General features: G+C 39.6%; 1 protein-coding gene across 4 annotated transcripts in view; it reads left to right on the forward strand.

Annotated features, from left to right (window-relative positions):
- Klf12 (Kruppel like factor 12) overlaps positions 1 to 9,242 on the forward strand; it is a 518,406-nt gene extending 509,164 nt beyond the window's left edge. For all 4 annotated transcript variants that reach the window (XM_008854538.2, XM_029556890.1, XM_008854539.1 and 1 more), the window contains one exon: positions 8,243 to 9,242. In XM_008854538.2, the coding sequence (XP_008852760.1) occupies positions 8,243 to 8,424 (182 nt within the window). In that variant the 3' untranslated portion in view covers positions 8,425 to 9,242. The remainder of the gene's footprint in view (positions 1 to 8,242) is intronic.
- Positions 9,243 to 14,777: the final 5,535 nt, after the last annotated feature.

The raw sequence follows: 14,777 nt of genomic DNA on the forward strand, positions 1-14,777 counted from the left end.
TTGGAGGTCAGAGGAAAGGCAGGCTGCTTCTCAGCAGAGTTTGTAGGTCCCTGTTGGGGGGGGGGAGCTGCTATTTGGAACCCTAACATATAGTACCCCCAAGGAGTGGCATGGTGTCTCCCAGATATCTAACAATCACCATCTTGTATCCTTTGATTACCTTCTTTTACATTATAACTTTATTTTTCACAAACAAAAATCACATACCTAGAGGTATTGCTAAAGAACTATACTATATAGTTTTTCTTAAAATAATTTCAATAGCTTTCATAGAATTAATAAGAAATCAGAATCGATTAGGATCTGATGTTGGAGTCAGAATGTCTGGTTAGCTTTCTGTTGTGGTAAAATGCTTTGATGAGAACCAACGTGGGGAGGAAACAGTTTATTTGGCTTGCTAATCCTGATCACAGTTCATCATTGAGGGAAGCCAGGACTAGGACTCAGGGCAGGAACCTGGAGACAGGAGCTGAAGCAGAGAACAGGGAGGGATGTTATTTACTGGCTTGTTCCTCTGTCCTGTGCTCAGCCTGCTTTCTTATACAACCCAGGACCACCTAACTGCCCATGGATAGCACCACCCACAGTGGGCTGGGCCCCCACATCACTCAATAATTTAAAAAAATGTTTCACAGAGATAGCCAATCTGATAGGGAAAATTCCTCAGTTGAGGCTCCCTCTTCCCAGGCATGCCAAGTTGACAACTGAAGCTATCTCACACAGAACTTGTAGGTATTGTGAAAAATAGTAAATACATATCAAAGATTTTGCCTAAGGAGGGTTGCATTTGCCTTTATGAATTAGAATGAACAAATAAAGAAGGTACCCATGGTGGTTTTGTTTTCAGTATATTTCTAAGGCAAACAGGTTTAGGTAACACATTTGTGGAATTCTGATACATATGAATTAAATATCAAGGAAAACTGACTATGCCTGAAGAAATTATTGAAAATCCTGTTACTCTCCACAGTGTTCATCTTGGTGAAGAACAGTGGTTTGGAGAACAGAGCAGACAGCTGGCCCCAGGAGGTGTTGATCTCTTTTTTTTTTCTTGTCCGAGCTGTGTTCTTTTTTGTCCTTGTTTGATTGGGTTTTGTTGTTGTTATTGTTTTTCTTTTTGTGGGTTTTTTTGTTTTTGTTTGTTTTGTTTTGTTTTTTGGAGACAAAGACTAACTATGAAGCAAGGTCTTACCTGGAACTATTTTTAAGCACCCAGGTTAGCCTCAAACTTCTGGGAAATCCTCCTGCCTCAGCCTAAAGTGATGGCACTAAAGATATGAACCAACAAGTCCAGCTCTTAGCCAGCTCTCTCCTCAGAAACATTTTCATGGAGGTTTCACTTCCCATTCTGCCCCTGCTACTTAATTTTGCAACTGAATACAGCCTTCTGTTCTCTAACAAGTTTTTAAAGAAAGAAGACACAATGAGAGAAGGGCTAAGTCTTCACTGTATCCATTCAGGACTTGTTTGCACATACTTCTGAATATCTTACAGTTAGTTATCACTTTAATTAGCTTTTTAAGCATGTAATGAAGTCAATTCCTGTTATGGTAATGTGCTTATAAGATTGCATTCTTTAAATTGTTTAAGTGTTCAAATATAAACATTATATATGAACAACAATGCAGAAGCTACCAAAAATTGTCCTTATCCATTTCTAAAATCTGACTAGTCCGAAGACAACAGTTAATGACTTATTCTTTTGATTCTTTTAAATAAAACCCTTGGTTCTGGGTCGGTATATGTGATGCCCAGTTCTCTTTTGAGGGAGGACAAGAAACAGCTGGCTGCCCAGCCAGAGGAACTGTTCTTCTCCCCAGCACTCAGGAGTTCAGTCTCATAAGTTTAGAGGGGGATTTGGAGATCTTTTCATTTTTCCCCCCTTTTATTTATTTGATGGAGAGAGAATGCTTAACATAGCAGTGAGACATTGAGGATAATGAATATGCATATAATTACTACCTTTTGTATACTAAACAGCAAGGAATTCGGGGTGGGGTGTAAAGAAAATTACCAGGGAAGGTATATACCACACAGATAGTGCAACCCAGTCTTCCCTGGACTGTCCTTCCTTTCCCTCCCCTACTGGGGAAACTCTGCATTCTCTGCAGCTCATCACCAGTAGTTTGTGCTTTATTATCACTTCCATTGTCTTTTAGAAGGAAGCAGAGAGTACCCACTCTTATATTTCTAGGACCTGTTTGCATGTCCTTTATGTTGCTTATTGCTCTTGATCAAGACTTACAGACTGATCTTCAGTTACACACTGATTCCCTGCTCCACATCAGTGAGCTCAGAAACTTGATAGCAGTTGTCACTTTCCTAAGCATTCTTTCTTTTAAAAAAATAATGCATCTTGGTGTTCTGTATGAAATACACAAAAAAAAAATCAATAAATAAAAAGTTATATTTGAGAAGGAAGCATAAAAATTTGCTTCATGTTAATTAGTAGATGTGATAAACATTGCCATTGAAATCTACCCGAGGACTTTATAGACATACAGACACCTCAAGGATCTGAGTGCAACCGATTATGACTAGTAATAATCAGATACATACAGATTAGAGACGCATGTGCCAATGCAAACATCTTAATGTCAGTTGCATTAAAAATGAATTTTTCTGTATGAAACTGTGTATTTTAATAATGAAATGGAGATCTTTTTTAAAGGCTAAAAACTCATTCAATTTTATGTCTTACAGGGCTTATATTGAGTTCAATACTGTATAACTGTAGTAATTCAACTGTGAACCTAAAAATTTACAGCCAATTTTGAAAGAGATGCATCTTTGCTATGGAAATTGTTATAGAATATGTCAATGCTGTTGTAATGAAATGCTTCTACTAGTTATGTAATTATTAAATAAATATTTTTTTTTTAAATGAAGAAAGCCCACTGGACTGTAACCACCACCACCCCCAAAAAATGCATACTGGAAAAGACTCCAGACTTCTAAATGCCTACTCTCTGATCCTTCCCATGTAACCACTCATTGTTCACAGTGGACATTTTCACACAGGTGTGTTAAGTAACTGGAAGTAGAGTCATTCCATCAGAGCTAACACCTCTGGTAACCAGAGCGTATCTAGAGATGTATTCCTGACCCATATGCCATTCTGGTTTTGGCTTTTTGTTGTTGTTGTTCTGTTTTGTTTTGTCTTTTTTTGACCCTCCCCTTCAACAGTGAGGTTACTGTACATGTTTAATGATCAGAAATGATCTTTGTATTAGTTACTTTTCTGTTGCTGCAATAAAATACCATGACCAGAGCAACATATAGAAGGAAGGGTTTATTTGGGCATAGGGTTCCAGAGGGTAAGAGTCCATTATGGTATGGAAAACATGGCAGGAGGCAGGTGGCACAGAGAACTGAATGCTCACCTCTTCCAGCAAGCTTCAGAAGCAGAGAAAGAAACTAGAAATGGAAAAAAAGGCTTATGAGCTCTCAAAGCCATTCCAAGTGCGATGCTTCCTCCAGCAAGGCCACACCTCCTAGGGATTTCATGGCCTTCCCAAACAGTACTACCAGCTGACCAATGTTCAAATCCTTGAGCCTCTGGGGGACATCTCATTCAAACCACCACAACCCCAAAGATATTTTTTAAGTCTGATAGAATTTAGTGAGCCTTATAAAATAGGAATTCATTTCCACTTGTCCAGAACTCTCAATTTAAATTATTTATGAAATAACTTGCATCCAGATACAGAAAGACAAGTACTACATGATCAAACTGACACACAGAATATTAAAAAAGTTAATCTCATAAAAGTTGAGGGCAGAATGGTAGTTAGCAGAGGCCAAGCATGGCAGGGATAGACAAGATGGGGAAAAGCTGTTCAAGATGTGCTGTTATGTGGAGTTGTGATGTCACATTGCAATGATGCCTGAACAAAAATAGCTTGACTCTTAACATTCATTAAGACCAAGAGTGTGACTATTCTAAGAACTTATTTCTTCAGATTTCTCCCAAAACTGTGTCCTTGAAGGAAAAAAAAGACCTTGTTTTCTTTATTGAAACAACATTATCCTTTATGATACAGGAAAGAAAGGGGGAATCTGTCTGACCCAAGGATCTTCCCTATCTGACCCCTACTAATCCAGAATGGCACACACAACCACAATCAGCTATTACCAATCTAATCCTACCTGTTGTTTGCAACAACAACAACAACAACAAAAAAAAATGAACTAATTTCTTGCTCTCAGCTCTTTATATTTCCACAACATACACATACATTATTCTGATCAGGGCCAAAGAAGGAGAATGAGGGATTAAAGGCACATGTCTAGTAGTTCACAAGATGATCCCAACCCTAGTAAGCTTTTTTATAGTATTAACAAGCTGAGATGGTGTTAAGTCATCTCAAAATGTAAGATTAACTTTAGTAAAAAGGTTAGATAAGATTCTGTTTGTCTAGAAATCTCCTCCCACAAAGTTACAGTTAGATGGGAAGAAAAAGTTCTGCTGTACTCTTATATCTTTGAGTAACTATAAATAGCAATGAGGTACTATCCAGTTCAAAACCTAGAAGAAAGGATTTTGGAAACTTTTACCATGAATAAATATGTGATAAATGTTTGAGTAGTTAGATATGTTTAATCTGATTTAAACACTACAAAGTATATGTACATATCAAAATAACACATGGTACCCAATAAAGATGGACAGATTTTACCTATCAGGTAAAAGGATAGTTCAACAGGCAAAGGCACTTGCCACCAAATCTGACAATGGGAATTCACTCTCTAGGACCCACATGGAAGAAGAGCGCTTACCCCTGCACATTTTCCTCTCATGTCCCTGTGATGCATTCTGTGGCACACATGTGCCTCCCCTCTCCACACACTCCAAACAAGTAAATATAAAATTATTTAATTAGCTACATTTTAAAAGGATAATTACTGGACCAAAAAGATGACTCAGCAGGTAAAGGTACTTGCTGCTCAAGCCTGGTCATCTGAATATAATCCTCAGAACTCAGAGTTGGAAGGAGAGAACTGACTCCACAAAGTTGTCATCTGACCTCCATACATGTGTGGGTGCCATGGCATGTGTATACATACATATATCTCACATACACAAGAATAATTTTTTAATTATATTTTGAAGAATAATTACTAAATTCATATATTACTAGTCAGCCCTGAGGCTTGATGAAAAAAGAGAACGTATTTGCAAATAAATGGCCATTTTGGAAAGTACAAAAAGAGAAAACAAATAAGTGTGTATATGACTTAGAGGACTTTTAAATTTTGAGTTGAAGCTTGTAATTTGAGAATTTTTGGTCCTATAACCCAAATATTCTAGCAACATCCCCACATCCAAAACTAGCGTACTTCAGCTGAATAAGTTCACATATGTTCAAGAAGCGTATTATAAGCAGAAATGTTCGACCCTTAGATCTGGAGTCAGTGGGCTTCCTGGGGAGCACTAGAGAGAACAAGTCTTAGGCACGGAAGACCTTGTGCTTTGTGTTGTAACTGCTCAATTGCCTTCACTGGAAAACAGCCAAAACAATGTATAGACAAATTAATGTAGATATATGCCAATGAAAACTTGTTTGCAGACACTAAGATTTAACTTTCATACAATGTTTGCTTATATAAACTATGCCTCCTTCGATCTCTCCTTCAACCTTTAAAAAAATGCAAAAATGGAAGCCATAGTTGACCAACCCTGGCTGTTTGTTTTTTAAATAAATAATTTATTGAGAATTTCATACATGCATATAAAGTGTTTTGATCAAATCCATGCCCACTCCCTCCAGTCCAACTCCTCCCACATCTCCCCATCACTTTTTTCTGATAACTCATGTACTCTTTCTTCTTCTTTGATTTATTTACTTTTTTTAACATTCACCCCTCTGAAGAGATAACCCTAAAATCTTTTAAGGATTAGATAAAAGCTCCAAAATATTTTCAACATTTTTGGCCTTTGGAACAGAGTATGTTGCTAAGAGGCCCAAGGACATTATGAGTTTTAGCCTGGCTATGTTTTTCAAGTAGAAAAGATATAACTACCATTATTAAATTGCCAAAATACTTTTTGAGGAATAAATTGAGAATTGTATGTGCCTAAATGGATGGGCAGGAAATCCTGATGGTACCTGGTACGTAATCTGTTTGTATGTGACGAGCCAGAGGGCTCTTGCACCTGCTCACCTTCATGTCATGAATTTCACAGTTGCATACCCCTCTACCACCTGCAATGACAAAGACAGGGTCCAGCATCTGTTCTAATCACTTCTTCTACTTCCTCAGCAAAGCAGAAACATGCATCATCCCACCATACAGCTGGAGCAGTGTTTTTCTTCCACTAAGATCCTTTGTCTTTCCTTCTCCAGCCTTGACATGCTATGTGATTCTGTCATAGCATAGGCAATAGATGGATGTCTGGTGGTGACAGCCAACTAACTCAGGGCTCCAAAGGTGAATGAGTATTTGAAAAATTCGTTTATATCAAATCCAGCATGAGAACCCATGCAATAAACAAAAATTCCAGAAACACTGATGACATTCAGCATGTAAGGATGTGTTGCTCATTGTCACAGACACATTCCAGATCTCCAATCTTAGGTGTCTGGCTGATTTGCGTTTGCTTCGTTCTTGTCAAACTCTGGTCAGTAGGCACATGCAAATACAGACTTCATCCCCTTGAAATGACTGAAATGAATTAGAAATTGAGATTTCTGGTCAAGACCAGCAGGATCCATTTATTTGAATGAAGCCCTTTCGGAGGATCACGGGGCTTCCTAGAGGCCACAGTTAGTGCGCCAGCATTTCTAGAAATCATAGGTCTGATCCACTTACTCACCCTGTCCTAAAAGGGTCACTTGGTTTAGAGAGGACCCAGCATTGATTTAACAGTTGAATGAAAAATGTTCAGTCTACTTTGGTCTAGTTTTTTCATGCAGCCATAACATATAGATCTCATATATGAGGGTTTACCAGTTCCTGTGAGTTCACCTCTGTGGGGGTAAGGTGGGGGGACACAAACACGTGTTGCAGCTCTGTGAATTCATTCAAATATTTGCTTAGGACCTAGTCTAGGTTCCGGCAACACTAAAAGCATGGTTCCTGACCTCCAAGAATTAAGCCACCAACAGAGGAGAAAGGCATCAAAATAAATCTGTGGTATAGTGTTAAGTGACTTAGTTGAAGTTTAGAGTAAGAATTATCCATTCTTCTCTAGCACAGTGAAAGGTGCTAGATTCAGAGCCACACATATCTTTTTCCCCCCACCTTGAGTAAGTGACCTTGCTACATCGAGCCTGAGTTTTCTCACCTGTGAAATGGGAAACTGCAGCTTCAGGCATAGCATCATCTGCTTTCTCCATCTTCACAAGAGTCCCTGTGCATCCAACAGCACGTTGAACTGAAGGGACAGAAGAAGAGATCAGTTTTTGTGGGGTTATGTGAGGACAGGGCTTCCATTCAGAACGAGAGGCAGGAAAACACTGCACCTGGGTCAGCTATTGTCCTGCTCCCCCTGGGAGTCCATTTGGACAATAGATAGGCTATCTTTTCCCAGCCCAGCCTTTGGATATTTTACTATCCTTACAAGTTGACTGAAGGGCCTGGTCAAGTTACACACTTCTTCAGACTTTTTTATAAGGACTTTCAACATTCAATCCAACTTCAGGATTCCTCAGACTCAACCTAGTTCTCAAGCCCTGAAAAACCTACCTACCTTGGCACTGCTAAGCCATCTAAGATTTCTTTCCAAGGGACAAAGAAAATGTAGGTGTTTGTGAATAACATATGTCCGATCCCTGGGTTGCTTTACCAGGTAATAAAGTTCTGTTACTGATAAACGAACACCATGCCCTACACAGCTCTATAGCATTGAAGTGATGAGTATTCTGGGAGGAAGGGACTATTAAAGAGTAACTGAGGACCCTTTGTCATTATTTTTGACTTCCAGTGCTGTCCCCAAACCAGACTTCTCCTCTTTAGCCCACCAGTGACAAGCAAACTATTCCTTTCCATATTTTGCCTATAAATTCACTCAGCTGCCTGTGTGAATGTTAACTGACTTGCCTGATGTCACAGCAGGAAGGAGGAAATTGAAACTCACCTCTCTGCCCCCAAACCCCTGGTGGGATGGTAAGGTTTCCTCACAGGGACCTGCCAAATGGAACACCCATTGACAGCAACACTTTCCCAGTGCTCCACGCTGTCAGGGTTGTTATGGAAAAAGGATAGAGCCCCAAATCTTGTGTGTCTTTGTTTCTTCCAGGAGAGAAGCCCTACAAATGCACGTGGGAAGGCTGCACCTGGAAGTTTGCCCGTTCGGATGAACTGACCAGGCATTACCGCAAACACACGGGAGTGAAGCCATTCAAGTGTGCGGACTGTGATCGCAGCTTCTCCAGGTCAGACCACCTGGCACTGCACCGCAGGAGGCACATGCTGGTGTGAGGAAGGCTCCAGTCCAGCCGGGCATAAGAGCTGGATCTCTTAGCAGCACCCAACTCAGCAGGGCTGAGTCCCCTCCACAGTGTTAACGTCAAGGACACCACCATCCCACGGTGTCTGAAACCAGAGCAGGAACAAGAAGGAACCCTTCTCCTTTCGGCCTGAAGGTAACCCCCCATCATGACCACGTGAGAGCCGTCTGCAATCACGCTGGCCTGGGAGTTCCGCGCCCCAGGTCCTGAAGAGACAGGCTTGTTGTTTTCCATGCTATGTCCTCTGCCATTGAAAAGATGTTTGTGGCTTGTTCGTTTTCCAAGCTGGCAGACACTTTGCTATCAGTCTCTTAAAGGTCATCTACTGCAAATTGATGGCTAGAACAAGACCTTTTCAATTTGGATGATTCTCCCATCACACCCCCTTCAAAACCCTTTTGACAGAATTCAGTTCGTATCTCAGTAAGCTAGAACACACATCCAGTCTGTTACCAGCATGAACTTAGAAAGGAAGAGGCTGTTGGAGAGGTTCCATTACCTGAAAAGAAAGGCACACACAAGTAGCCCTCTGCAGTAGAGATGGCAGCCCTAGATATCGCTCACAACTGTCCTCATGCCATCCCCTGAAGAGAACCAACATCCAACCTTTCATTTGTTTGTCGTTGCTTGTGTTTGTTCTGTTTCAATTCTGTTTTGTTCATCTGTTCTAGCAGAGGGGCAGCACCATTTCAGTTGAAGTCTGGTCCCACTCTCTGCCCTGCCGTGGACAGGCAGAGGTGTTCTGTAGTTGAATAGGAAGAGCCTGTCTTTAAAAAAAAAAAAAAAAAAGTAAGAAAAGAAAGAAATAACTACTGCCCCACTTCAAATTGCAGTGTTCTGTCACCTAGGCATCATCTCTTCCTGCCCCTAGTGTTTGATTACAAGGAATTGAGGGGGAAAAGAACTTTCTTAGACACACTGGCACCAAGGTAAGAGGTGGGGCTGCCCAGGTGAAGTCAGTGAACATGAAAACTCAGACAAAGCAGAGATGGAAATAATGCGCCTCTTGAGGAGAAAAGCAATAATGAATAAAAGGACTTTCCTACAATAACTCCACTGAGGACTCACATTACCCGTTTTCATACTTTCTAAAGGGATTGTAAAAAACACCCCAGCATTTCAGATGTCTTGGTTACATTCGCAGCACTGAGGTAATCTTTCTGCTGTTGTCCCGCTTGGTTGAGTACCACACTTAAAGATTGTGCTCCCCTTTTCTTGTTTGAAAACAGTTATTTGGTGACTAGAAGGCAAGGGAGGCGTAGCCAAGGGTTAACTCTTCAGCCAATGGGTCAGTTCTCTTTGGACTTGAGTCAGTGAAAAGGGAGTGTCCTGGGGAAAGCCTGCTGTGGTGCTAGTTTTCTAACTTGGAGAACCAAACTTCAGACTCCCCAGTAGGTTCTTCTATACACATTTCACTTTCTAAACCGTACCAGGACCGCAGGGTCCAACATTGGCATCCGCAGGGACAAGACAACCTACTTCTCCGAGGAGGATGAGAGCAATGTCAAGTCCCATCATTCCCCTCAAATTAAGAGCCTTTTGTATCTAGCGAAGTGTACAGGAAACAAAGCAATACATCACTAACAAATTTTCTTTCAGAAAAAGTATCATATTTTTGTCCCCACTAAAAGCTGTTGTTTTCCCAGCTTTATGTGGCAAAGGGGCTTGGTGAGATTTTTGTTGTTGTTGTTCGTTGTTAGGAATTTTTATAGCTTAGATATAAAAAGGTCTCCAGCAAAGACCTTTGCAATATATTTCAATGACAAACACTTGATTTGGGAATTTGCACAAATTAACCTCATAATATTCCTAGCTCATTTTTAAATTTTTGAACATTCTGAAATAATTTCTGGTGACAGTTATCCTTTTTCATATCAGTTTCTAATGCAAGTAATTGTATTCTGGTGAAGCAAGAACTATGAACATTACAAGGACAACTTACGTTGGATACTTTTAAAAGTAATTTTAATAAATGTTCAAGCAAGATATCTTGATTTTCAGGTCAAGTTCTGACTTCAAAAATATGCTCTATATTTTCTGCCCATGTCTGAGAAATTCATCAGGCAATTTCCCTCCAACAAGGGCTGTAGTTCTATTGATAAATAGTTTCATCGACACAGTCTGCTACCCATTGACCAGTGGGGTTTTACCAACTGGAGCATTTTTAGTTTGTACTGTATGTACCTTGGACTTCTCATTGCCTGTGACCATTCAGAATAGAAACAGGCTGCTTGAAGCATGCCAACATTTGCTACTGGCCAGTGCAAAGAACACGGACAGTAGCATACTGCCTTGCCCCCAAGTGCTGGCCCAGAGCCTAGTTGGCACATTGTAGGGGAGTCACTCAAGTGAAATGTAGATCTGAGCTAGTTTTGTCTGCTCTCATAAGCACCAATCCTTTTCTCCATGGAGAGACATTTTGCAAGTATTACAGGTAGAATTCATTGAACTGACAGCCAGGGTAAGCTTCCTGAGTGACAGCTGATTTAAATATAGCACAGGACTAAATGAGCTGCCTCTCTAACAGCATAGGGAAGATTTGGGGGAAGTGAGCTTTTTCCCTCACCCCCTGGAAGTGGAAAGCATACTGAGATGGTAAGTGAGCTGATAAAACCTGCCAGCTTTATGCCATTCCCTCCTTTTGACATAGTGACATTTTTAAAAGGGATCCAAGCACAAGTAAATGAATGAGTCCTTGATCTATCCCAGGAAATGGAAGCTTATTTGGGACTTGTCTGAGGACCCAGCCAGTTCCCCTCCATGAGTTTCCTATGTGCTTCCCCTGTAAAGGAAAGTGGTCTGGGACAGAAGGAAGTGGGATATCTTTAGGCACAGAAAAGCCTCTGACCCATTTCATGTGTATATCTAGCCTCTTGAAAAGCACAGTGTATAGTGAACTGCCAAAAAATGGAAAGGATCCTGAAGGATTTGTCAGTCATTCCCTAACTAGAGCACTCTGGTCTTAAATTTGAAGTGGTTCAATTTGCAGTTAGGGAGCTGTGCGTGGCTGGGAGCTGTGCATGGTTGGTAGCTGTGCATGGTTGGGAGATGTCTCACAAACACAGCCAAGAGAACCTACTGTCTCTTTGCAGTGTAAAGATTGATGAAAGGAGAGTTGTGCTCTTCAAGGGTTTTAATAGAGGCTCTAATATTCTATTGTTATGTGCGGAGAGTCATGCTACCTTGTCCAGCTCCAGCCTCCTGCTCTCAATTTCTATGGGCTCTGCTTGATTTTCAGTTCTATTATGGCATTTACATGGAGGTTCCCAATGGCTTTACCATGAAGGTGATACTACTGCCTTTACAAAACACATACCACATTTGTTTGCAAGAAGTTGAATGCCAGTAACATGAATGAAATGAGCACTTTTTAATTCACTTTAAAGTTTAAATGGGAAATAGGGAGGTGAATTGTCAAGGGTAAAAACCTTTACAAACTGCTTCAGTGTTTACAAATGCAAATTCTTGGTGATTAGAAGAGCCAGTTTCATTGTGGTTGAAATTTGGAATAGCTCATGCAAAGACTCTGTTCATTTTTATACAACTTGTTTAACTTCAAATTGCGTTTGTGTTTTAAATGGAAATATAAGACTGCACTTTGAAATTAGCTCATTAGAATAACATGCATATGGATAAAGATGCAGTGTTCCTTATTCTGTACTTTATTATACATACCAAAGGTGCAATTGAATAAATCTGGTGAGGTGAGGCCTTCAATTGTATTAATACGCCTTTGTTATGTTGTTATGACTGCCTAGAAATGTAGCCGAGATGTTATTATAAAGCTATCTTATCACTTATAATGAGGACTCTTGGAACCACAGCAGTGTTAATACCAGCACCCATGCAATCTGCATAGAAAGGACTGAATGGGACTGAATCTGATGAATAATCATAGGCCCATGAAGCCTTAATATCCATAGTTCATAATCCACTGTCAGACTTTGCTCTGCACTGATGCCTATGAGTTTATCACGTAAATACACAGCATTGACCAAACCTCTTCATTTTGTTTTTCTGAGGTAGTATATCCCATAGACATCTTCTCAACGGGATGTGGTTTAGTTTAGAAAAGAGATTTGGTAAGTCATGTCTTCCATACTGCATTTCTATGTACTCCCACATACCTTTCTCTTACCTGGACAGACACCCCAACACATGCACCTGCGTGCACACACCTGTATATGCAGCAGACAGCGAATAAATATCAACAAAGAACTTTTTTAAAAGAAATAATTTGTTATAATCCATACTATCTAGAAATGTAAGTTATTACATTATTAGGGAATCAGCTTATAATACTATGTAACTTTGCCTGCATTTTATAGTTAAGAAATGTATATAAAAAATTTAAAATGCTATATTTTCACAATTTCATTATAGAGTAATGTCTGTTTAGCGACCCATGTCCATTGGTATTTTAAATATGCTAAATACTGAGCAATTGCAATAGAAATTCAGATTTTCATAGGAAAATAAAATAGAAGGACACTGCATCTTTAAAAAATAGAGTGAAACTATTTTACTGTATTCGTAACATATGTGATAGTGGAAAGAGTATTTTCAAACACACAAATTTTACAGAGGTTGTAAATAGTTTGATGACATATGTTGGGGGAAAAGCTTCTAGTTTTCATCACAATAAAAAGCTCACTTGTTCAGATATGCCTTGTGTATCTTACACGCAATTAGCAATAGTGCCATGGGAACTCTGTCCCACATTGTCGGAGCATTTCCGTCTGTCAGATGGAGTGTCCACATCTCATAGTTTAGCCAGAAGGTTTAAAACCCAAATGAAGTCATTTTTCCAAACTTTTAATGTCTTTTCTTGAAAAGGGGGGAAATGGGAATTTCCTTGAGCTGGAAAGGAGCACCTAGCAGTTTATTCTTCTCCCTTCTCACTGTCCTTCCTTCTCAACAAAGTGGTGATTTTAAAAAAAAAAGTAGAGGTGTTTATTCTTGTTTAACTTCCAGCTGGGTGTGGTGGTGCATGCCTTTAAACCCTGCACTTAGGAGGCAGAGACAGGCAAATCTCTGTGGGATTGAGGCCCGAGTGGTCTGCATAGTGAGTTCCAGGTCAGCTGAGGCTACAGGGAGACCCTGCCTCAAAAAACAAATGAAATAATAAATAAATAAGTAAATTCCAGAGGGATTGCTTTCAAATGTAGGCACATGTTGACAAGGTTAAGTGCTGTGGATAAGGCCATGTATTCAATTAATCTGTGCTGGCCATAGAAAAAAAGCAAGTTCCCATTTTCAAAATGAATTAAATACTGAAAGTGCCTGTCAATAAACATGACCAATGAGAAGATCTTATACTTTCACACAGCAATAATTTTTCATCAGACTGGTTTTTTCCTGCACAGACTACACACACACACACACATATATGCATATAGTAAATTGAATCTGTTTACAAACCCACAGAAAAAATGACTTTTGTCTTTTTTTTAATATACCTAAACTTGATTCCAATTAATCTTTAATTTTTCTTACTTGGAGAATAAAAGTGCAGATATGGACAATGAGCTTATCTTTGATGTACACTGTGGCATACGACAGTTATAATGTTCAGATAAAAATATGACTGTGATATACCCCAAACTTATGACATAGCGTGTATAGCTCAGAAACATTTGCTCAGTTAAAGCTAAAAACGCCAATGCAAAAAAAAAAAAACAAACAAAAAACAAAACAAAGGAACGCCAATGCATTTAAAGCAAAACATTGAAGGATAGTTACCGCCTTCATTTTATCTACTTAGATCAAATGCACAAATTCATCTTTATGTCTTTCAATCTCTTTTCATATAATACATCCTGATTTCATGAAAGAACCATCTGGGGATGAACACTGACAAATTATTTCTCTCCCCAAAGTCTTCTGATATGTGCTAAGGCATACCTTTGAGCCAATTAAGTTAGTTAGTCCTGAAAATTGCCTGATAATGTACATTCAGAAGTTCACATGCTTTTATAAAATTATTTTACTGCTACATGGACAGAATTGACACTGTGGATAGATGTGAACCTGGATATTCTCCAGCCTTGCTGTCTCTGAGCACGATTTCACCCAAAAGAGCTACTGAGGCTATCAGCAAAATTATACTTTTTCAAAGCCAAACACTTGCTAAGAGCAATTTTAAAACTATGGCTATAAATAAATGTTAGACAGTGTGGACTACTGAGGTGGACAGCATTCTCCAGGCCCAGACCACAAGTCTGGAAAGATCATCCGCTGTTTACCGAGCTTCAGAAAAGAAGGGTGAAAAAAAAAAATGCATCAAAAGGTGGAGAAAGAAAACCAAATAAGTGTTGAAGCAAA

The sequence above is a fragment of the Nannospalax galili genome, unplaced genomic scaffold (assembly GCF_000622305.1).
Source record: "Nannospalax galili isolate Female #2095 unplaced genomic scaffold, S.galili_v1.0 scaffold246, whole genome shotgun sequence".
Lineage (NCBI taxonomy): Eukaryota > Metazoa > Chordata > Mammalia > Rodentia > Spalacidae > Nannospalax > Nannospalax galili.